The sequence below is a fragment of the Oncorhynchus gorbuscha genome, linkage group LG07, assembly GCF_021184085.1.
Source record: "Oncorhynchus gorbuscha isolate QuinsamMale2020 ecotype Even-year linkage group LG07, OgorEven_v1.0, whole genome shotgun sequence".
Lineage (NCBI taxonomy): Eukaryota > Metazoa > Chordata > Actinopteri > Salmoniformes > Salmonidae > Oncorhynchus > Oncorhynchus gorbuscha.
The window spans coordinates 75,643,302-75,652,453 of NC_060179.1; the positions used below are offsets into that span (position 1 = coordinate 75,643,302).

General features: G+C 39.5%; 1 protein-coding gene across 4 annotated transcripts; it reads right to left on the reverse strand.

Annotated features, from left to right (window-relative positions):
- Positions 1-174: 174 nt before the first annotated feature.
- On the reverse strand, positions 175-6,364 carry LOC124040362 (microcephalin-like). 4 transcript variants are annotated; one of them, XM_046357498.1, is made up of 10 exons: positions 6,170-6,364; positions 6,103-6,121; positions 4,729-4,796; positions 4,516-4,607; positions 3,515-3,633; positions 2,296-2,377; positions 1,946-2,045; positions 1,704-1,832; positions 1,502-1,588; positions 175-1,408 (listed from the first exon to the last, which is right to left on the reverse strand). In XM_046357498.1, exons 3-10 carry the CDS (start codon positions 4,769-4,771, stop codon positions 324-326), a joined length of 1,737 nt encoding a protein of 578 aa, XP_046213454.1. In that variant the 5' UTR covers positions 4,772-4,796; positions 6,103-6,121; positions 6,170-6,364; the 3' UTR covers positions 175-323. The 4 variants fall into 4 exon arrangements, with proteins under 4 accessions (XP_046213454.1, XP_046213453.1, XP_046213451.1 ...); XM_046357497.1 differs by having other exon boundaries at positions 2,293-2,377; XM_046357495.1 differs by having other exon boundaries at positions 1,704-1,835; positions 2,293-2,377; positions 6,170-6,363.
- Positions 6,365-9,152: the final 2,788 nt, after the last annotated feature.

Here is a 9,152-nt window from a genome sequence, read left to right on the forward strand (position 1 = left end):
AGGCTTAAATCCTTTTTCAAACAATCTCCTCCCCTTCAGCTAAACTGATTGAAGTGGATTTAACAGGTGACATAGCTTTCACCTGGATTCACCTCGTCAGTCTGTCATGCAAAGAGCAGGTGTTCTTACTGTTTTGTATTCTCCATGTATATTGATTAGTAAAACATGCTAATGTCTTGAATACCATTGCATTTATTATATTCATGACATGGTAACATCCCAACACTTAGTATATTTGGTTTGGAATTCACATACTTTTGAAATGTCGGCTACTTTTTACTTGTTTGTCCTCGTGTCGAGTTAAGAGAATCAAACTTTTTTGCTTATCTAGTGCTTTTATTTGCTGCTGCCAAACTTGGTTTTGAAAGGTGTGTGGGATCTGTTGAAGCGCTCTGCTGGTCAGGGGCACTAGTCAGCTCATCAGTGAAGTCTTTAGACACTCTAGAGAATGGAAATGCGCTACGCCTACTTTTTCTAGTCAGAGTTTGTTTTGTATCATTGTCCTCGGAGGATGGACATCCCTTTGTATCCTGGTGTGGATGCGCATGTTGATCCAACATGCTGTTTACACTGCTGGTTTCTCTTACACTGGGCACCCCATGTGTTCTCTTTTTGGCACTGGCCGACTCAGACCCTGTGGTTTCACTCTTGCCCCTCTTCCTCTTCCCAGGGCTAGGCTGAGGCTCCAGTTGAAAGGGGATCTGAACCTTGGACTCTAAGGGAAAGCTGGGTAAAAGGCAGCTTCGCTGTCTCCTAGGGTTGTTAGCTGGAGAGAAGAAGTCCACAAATACCCCATCATCATCGTCTGCACAGGAGGAGGCACGGAAGCCATTTGAGACAGTGCAAGATCTTTCTAAAGCAGGAAGCGAGGATTTTCTACATTCGCTTACTTTTGATTTCGGTGTGGTAATCTTTCGGGACATTCGATGAGGCACACTGGGTTTTTCGGGTAAAAATCTTGAAGAACGGCGACCAGAAATCTCCAGATTAGTAGATGGCTTACTTTCCGGAAGGGACTGTGGTGTTCTGCTTTTCCTGACAGGTGGTGTGACTTTTGCCATATTACTTCTGCTGGATACAAAACTGTTAAACGTAAACACTGATTGCACACTCTTGCTACCCTCCGGGCAGTCATCCAGACAGGGACTCTCTAAGGAGATGTGCTTTTTGATGATATTACATTTAATTGAGGTCCTCTTAGGATTTGCGTCTTGTTTACTCTCTTTAGCCGGTGAAATGGGCAAAGGACTTTGAACCAATGCATTTTGTCTGGGCAAATCACTGCACGTTGACTTCCAAGGTTTCTGAAAGTCTTTGTGCTGTGGTTCACAGGTGGCTTCATGTTGCTCCTCTCCATCAGTTTTATTTGAGCAAGAATATGCATTAAAATCCTGATCAAATTCTTCTTCTGCAGGAGAAAGATATGCCATTATGAGAAGAAAATATACTGATAAACTTCTAGCATGGTAAAATTGACAGTCAACACATTTTATGTACTTACCCAGGTTTTTCAAGAAAGAGTGGGATGGTGTATTCCCAAGAGAAGGCTTAAACTCAGGTGATAATCTAGATTGTCCCACCTGTGAAGCTGAGAAAAAGCATTAACTAGAGTCAGCAAATATTTCTCAACTCAATCGTTTAACACCCCAGCCCATGTTTTGCAGATTCTACACATAAAACCATTGGCCAGTCACAAAAGATACCTGCGGGGGATAGATTTTCCCTAGCTTCTCTCATCTCCTTCAGCCTCTGTGCCATGAAGTCACACCGTTTCATAGAAGGACTGTAAACTATTCCTTTCTCTTCGTCGATAATGTAAGGGGACACATCTGCTACTACACGGAAATATATTTACATATTAAACCACAACCACACAAAAAAACATTTATTTATATTAAATAATATATTCTGAATATGATGTATGACATGAGGAGAGATTCTTTACTAAAAGGTGATTTTGGTACTAGGTCTTCGATCATCTTGTCCAGTTTCTTCTTCATGCGCCTGTCATTCTCAGGGGTGTCTCTCGGCTGCATACAACGATGCTGTATAAAAAACAACTCATTTGGATAAGAACACTTCAATAGACCCTTTCAATAAAAAACAATCCCCAATGCCTAATAATTTAAAGAAATGAGGTAAATATGCAGCAATGGATGAATTGCAGAAAGCTAAGTAGTTAATGACACTGATTAATTATTGCCCACTGGTATATGTTTTCTTGATAGTGAAACCCAAGAGAAGTTATGCACTGAGAATCATTAAACCTAACTGAGAATTAAATTTGCCTACCACCTTTTTCTTGAGTGCTGAATTGACGTCATCATTTAATGCCGGATACAACTCCTCATCAACATGTACACCATCATCTTTACATCTGCATTAATAAAACAAACAATATGAGTGATAGGGTAACAGGGGCAGAAGGTAGCCTACGGTTAAGAGCGTTGGGCCCTGAGCTGACTGGCACTTAACACACATTTTTGTTTTCACTGTTGCTACTCACTGTTGTCTATAGTCACTGTACCCCTACCTACATGTACAAATTACCTCGACTAACCTGTACACCCGCACATTGACTCTGTACCACCTGTATATAGCCTCAATATTGTTATTTTATTGAGTGACTTTAAATCTCTTTATATTTGTTTTGTTTTTTCAATCTTAAAAGTGCATGGTTTTGTAAGGGCTTGTAAGTAAGCATTTCCTGGTAAAGTCTACACCTGCTCTATTCTGCACATGTGAAAAATAATGTAAGTCACTCTGGATAAGTGTGTGTGCTAAATGACTAAAATATAAACACAACATGTAAAGCGTTGGTCCCTGAGCTTAAAATATCCCTGATATTTTCCATACGCACAAAAAGCTTATTTAGCTAAAATGTTATGCACAAATTTGTTCCTGTGGAAACATCTGAGACCAACCACCCAGACAGCTGATGAATATTTATGTCATCAATAAAGCCTGTGTGTGGAAAAACTGATTGGCTGGGCCTGACTACCAAGTGGGTGGGCCCCTGCCCTCCCAGGCCCAGCTATGGTTGGGCCTCTGCACGGCCATGTGAAATCCATAGATTAGGGCCTAATTCATTTATTTCAATTGATTGATTTCATTATATGAACTGTAATTCAGTAAAATCATTGAAATGTTCACGTTTATATTTTGTTCAGTATAAATAACAGAGCTCACAGCTATTTTATTTGTCAGTCAGTGACACCTTGTGGTTGATGAAAGAATTGCAAAAACAACAAAATGGTTACCGACTTGTCATCACGCAATAGATATTGACGACTCATCGTTGTCATTGCTATGATATTGCACTTTAAGGCCGAAAAGCGTTTACACTGTAGTCCTGTGTAGCTCAGTTGGTAAAGCATGGCACTTGCAACACCAGGGTAGTGGGTTCAATTCCCACTGGGGACCAGTATATAAATGTATGCACTCACTACTGCAAGTCGCTCTAAATAAGAGCGTCTGCTAAATTATGAAAATGGAAATGAAGCTTGAGGCTTACCTGGCCACCCAGAGGACAGACACAAGTCTCACACCAGTCTTCTTGGCTTTATTCCAGGTTGCTTGATGGCCATTTTTAAAGACTATGTGGGTGACTTGTTTATTGAAGGTTTTAGATACCTGGAATGATACAGGTAAATATCACAATGTGAAATGTGTACATATTAATAACCTTCCAAACTGCTTAAAGGAAAATACCACTCAAAAACAATGTTAGTGTTTTGATACAGTCCCCAAAATGGTTTGCATGTCAGTCACATTTTCAAGAGATAGAAAATATAAAATAAAAAGCTGTCACAGTATGATGCGTTTTGCATAATACCAAAAGATAGCGGATTTGAGTGGATTTTTCCCTTTAATAATGGTAGTTTTAAGAACCCCACAGGATGTCATTAAAAACAAATGTAGTTAGCCAATAGCTCTCGAAAAACCTTCTCCGTACATAGGGTTTTCAGCAGTTCCATTCACCCACGGTTGGCTCCATGTGAACTACAATTCCAACACTGTTTTACCGTTTAGACACATCAATAATCACTTTCAAACTGTTTTTTCCCCCCAAACATATGCTCCTTATCTTTCATAAGAGCAAGAATGAATCTTCCAAATAAAAAAAGATACTTACTGTAGCAGTTTGGCACAGATCCACAAGCTGTGTGTCCCCTCCAGTTGACAAACTTTCTCTCTAGTTACGCTTACATACAGGAGTTAGGAGCATGCTAGATAGGTGGCCAGCTGTGCTAATTAGCTATGTCTAAACATGAGCTGTAACATGGAAATATATGGCCATGTGGGAACACTAACCCCATAAGATGTAATTGACCCTTTTTCCCCTCCTCCTCGCCAATATGAAAGATACGTTCCTTGTGTTTCCAAAAACGTTCAGAAAAAGAGTCTGGGATCTTAACAGAACTCCCCCAACCAGAATACACTATAGTTAATAGGCGCTAATGTAGTTAGCATCTATGAAAGGGTTAGTTATCCATGTACAAAAGGGTAACTCACCACACCTCCCATATCCTGCAGCTGCTGGATGAACGGTTTCGAGTAATTCTCTGTTTTACTTGATGACCACACGTCAACGTAGGCAACAACATCTAGAGAAATGATCAAACACCACCCCCCATCCTTTATTCAAAGACAAATGAGAAAATACAAGAAAAAGCTGTAGCTAGTTAGGCAAGCTATCCAAAACATGATGTTAGTTTACACATTTACCTTTCAGAATAGAAGCAGATTTAGGTGTACTGGTTGTGGTCATTTGAGTCTCTTACTGAAGGATTTCCCTAAAAAAATTGTAGAAAGAAGTAACCAAGTTCAATTTGAGGAAGGAAAGTGCAGGCAGTGTGCTAGTACAATGGGGAAGCATGTTTGATGACATGTTACAGATACATTTGTATTTGTCACATGCACCAAATACAACGGGTGTAGAATTTACAGTGAAATGTTTGCTTACGAGCCCTTCTCAATAATGCAAAGTTTAAAAATAAAATAGTAACATAAGTGGAATAAAACAAAACACAACAATGGAGCACCAACCAGTACCATATCAAAGTGCAGAAGTAAGAGGTAGATATTTACATGATGGCAGGGTAAAATGACTAGGCAGCAGGTTCGAAAATATTAAGAGTAAAATAAAGAACAGAGCACCAGCAGCAAATGATGCGTAAAAGTGTGTGTGTGCATGAAATTGAATTGTTGTATCGGTCTGCGTGTATATGAAGCGTAAGTGAATGTGTGGTAGTGTATGTGCAGATATTTTGGGTACCATTAATAAGCTGCAATGTGTAGCTTTTTGGGGGACATGACCAAATTCACATCGAGGTGGTATAGATCTGTCATTCTCATTTAAAAAGTATAAGAAGCAGTAGATCTGTTCTATGTGCATTATTTATATGCTTACATTTCTTAAGTTATTTTTTCGCCTTTTACTTTCGGTTTTGTACACCAACTTAAGACAGCTGAAAATAAAATATTTTTGGTTATGTAAAATATATTGCACAGCTGTATAGATGGCACATTGTCTACACTATATAACCAGTTGCTTGTTTTGTCACAAACTAAAAATAGGCGAACAAATAACGTTAGAATTCTAGCAACCAGGAAATGGCGGAGAGATTTCTGCATAGCGCATCTTTAACTGACTATTTAAGTCTGGCTTGGGGGTAAAGAAGCTCTCGGGGCCTGTTGGTCCGAGAGCCGATGCTCCGGTACCGTTTACCGAACGGTAACTACACCCACTTGCAAACTCGTAACCATCTAGTTTAGCTAGGCAGCTAACTAGAACTACAAAAGTGTATGTATACTACAAGCAAATTCACAAAACATTGGTTCTGAAGACATCTAGAAAAGTAGCTAACTTATGAATGCAAATCGTACACGCTTTAATTTTACTGCAAACTGTGACCATGACTACTTGCCATTGAGTAAGGAGTGCTAACTTTAGCTAGCTAGAACATTTCGTCTGAATTAAGACCATTTCAAACAGTAGGTACTGTCATTTTGCTACTAATTGTATAAAGTGCGTAATCTGTTGACTAAACTGTGTGGTTAAAAAAATAAGGTTTTATATACACATTTTTCGCTACTTACAGTCGCGCGCTGGACAAATCCTTTCCAAAATCTTGACTTTCCGCGCGTGTATTTTTTTTAGGACAAGGCTTGCTGGGAAGTAGATGACGTGTAAAGTGTCGTTGGTTGGTGAGTGTTGCCATGTTGTAGTTTTCCTGGTAATTGGCCTATTTGAAAACGACCTCGCGGAAGAAAATGACACACAGACAGGATGCCGCGCGGTGAAACACCGCTTCACATTCATTTCAATCGGAGGGGCGGTGCGAAGGTGGTATAGGACGCGGTGAAAAATATAAACTTACCCAACTTTATGCAAATCACCAGTGGCGACGGTTGGGTGATGACCAATCATATCGAGTGGTTCCTATGACGAATATGACGCTATGCGACCCGAGGCTGGAGACTTTCTTCAACAAAGATGGCTGACAAGAAAGCTAGGATGGAAGCACATGTAAGTGATTATAACGTCATAACGAATCACGCAAGAAATGTACAGTTGACATGAATATGTTAATTAATGTAGAGACAAACGATTATCCATATATATTTCTTTATCATAAAGTTAATTTACGAAAATCGCGATGTTGCCAGCTAGCTGACTAGCAAACATTAGCCAGCTAGCTGGCTAGCTTTATGGGTGATGTGACATGAGTATGACATTGTAATGTTTTAGGGACTCCTGAAACAACCAGCAAACTAGGCTGTCGTCTTGTAAAACAGTGGCTTTAAATAATCTAGCTAGCTAATGCATTTACTGCAAATTGAATATACAATTATGTAAGCTTGTCTTGCTGATATTTGCCATGCAATGCAGATAGGTTAAATAACGTAGCTAGCTATGTTCTTTCTTATTGTGCAGTGGAGAATAAAAACACCTGTATGTCTATGGATGTGTAGCTAGCTATGTAGCCGATCTGTGCATGGACCCAAACGTTTGGTATACATATTAGTTCAGAACCTAGCTTTGAACCTCAGCAATCATAGCCAGTTGTATCAACTTCAAAACCGTCTGAATGACATTAATGAAACCTGCGGATTGAGTAGAATATAATATAACTTTTGTGTCAAGAATGCAAGTCGTGTATACATGTAGTTATTACCATGCTTGAGATCCCCACATTGTAGCCTGTACATATCATGTACTCTACCTTGTCAAATAAAGGTGCAGTTCAGGTATGAATGTCTTTGAGATTATTTTTGTCATATCCAATACCAAGAGTATCACATTCCAGTCTTTGTATGATGCTGTGTCTGCATGTATGTATTACAATTGTACGCTTTAACAGTGTTTACCAATCTTGGTCCTGGGAGATCAATGGTTACACACTGTAACTAATAGACTACAAACAGGATTTAACTCGTGAAAGGCTGATTTGTAATTCATATATAGATCATTTAATATATAGAATTTAAAAAAACAGTACACTACACTTCCTATGCATCATGTACAGTTGAAGTCGGAAGTTTACATACACTTAGGTTGGAGTCATTGAAACTCGTTTTTCAACCACTCTTCTTGTCAACAAACTAGTTTTGGCAAGTCGGTTAGGACATCTACTTTGTGCATGACACAAGTAATTTTTCCAACAATTGTTTACAGACAGATTATTTCATTTATAATTCACTGTATCACAATTCCAGTGGGTCAGACGTTTACATACACTAAGTTGACTGTTCCTTTAAACAGCTTGGAAAATTCCAGAGAATGATGTCATGGCTTTAGAAGCTTCTGATAGGTTAATTGACATAATTTGAGTCAATTGGAGGTGTACCTGTGGATGTATTTCAAGGCCTACCTTCAAACTCACTGCCTCTTTGCTTGACATCATGGGAAAATCAAAAGAAAACAGCCAAGACCTCAGAAAAAAAATTGTAGACCTCCACAAGTCTGGTTAATCCTTGGGAGCAATTTCCAAACACCTAAAGATACCACGTTCATCTGTGCAAACAATAGTACGCAAGTATAAACATCATGGGACCACGCAGCTGTCATACTGCTCAGGAAGGAGACGCGTTCTGTCTCCTAGAGATGAAGATACTTTGGTGCGAGAAGTGCAAATCCTTCCCAGAAGAACAGCAAAAGACCTTGTGAAGATGCTGGAGGAAATAGATACAAATGATCTATATCCACAGTAAAACAAGTCCTATATCGACATAACCTGAAAGGCCGCTCCGCAAGGAAGAAGCCACTGCTCCAAAACCGCAATAAAAAGCCAGACTACAGTTTGCAACTGCACATGAGGACAAATATCAAATGTCCTCTGGTCTGATGCAACAAAAATAGAAATGTTTGGCCATAATGACCATTTCTCAGTTTGGAGGAAAAAGGGGGAGGCTTGCAAGCCGAAGAACACCATCCCAACCGTGAAGCACGGGGGAGGCAGCATCATGTTGTGGGGGTCCTTTGCTGCAGGAGGGACTGGTGAACTTCACAAAATAGGTGGCATATTGAGGAAGGGAAATGATGTGGCTATATTGAAGCAACATCTCAAGACATCAGTCAGGAAGTTAAAGCTTTGTCGCAAATGGGCCTTCCAAATGGGCAATGGACAAGCATACTTCCAAAGTTGTGGCAAAATGGCTTAAGGACAACAAAGTCAAGCTATTGGAGTGACCATCACAAAGCCCTGACCTCAATCCGATAGAAAATGTGTGTGCAGAACTGAAAAAGCTTGTGTGAGCAAGGAGGCCTACAAACATGACTCAGTTACACCAGCTCTGTCAGGACGAATGGACCAAAATTCACCCAACTTACTGTGGGAAGCTTGTGGAAGGCTACCCGACACGTTTGACCCAAGTTTAACAATTTAAAGACAATGCTACCAAATACTAATTGAGTGTATGTAAACTTCTGACCCACTGGGAATGGGATGAAAGCTGAAATAAATAATTCTCTCTACTATTATTTTGACATTTCACATTCTTAAAATAAAGTGGTGATCCTAACTGACCTAAACAGGGAATTCTTACTTGGATTAAATGTCAGGAATTGTGAAAAACTGAGTTTAAATGTATTTAAACTTCTGACTTCAACTGTAAATACTCTAAAACTGGTTAATCTCAATATCTAA

What these genes read in the sequence shown, in the direction of transcription:
- LOC124040362 (XM_046357495.1), bottom strand. Translation starts at nt 4,771, where the DNA reads ATGACCACAACCAGTACACCTAAATCTGCTTCTATTCTGAAAG. An exon ending in ATCTGCTTCTATTCTGAAAG is followed by an intron (nt 4,608 to 4,728) that starts GTAAATGTGTAA and finishes TCATTTCTCTAG; the next exon opens with ATGTTGTTGCCTACGTTGAC. An exon ending in CTCTTTCTTGAAAAACCTGG is followed by an intron (nt 1,409 to 1,501) that starts GTAAGTACATAA and finishes TTTCTCCTGCAG; the next exon opens with AAGAAGAATTTGATCAGGAT.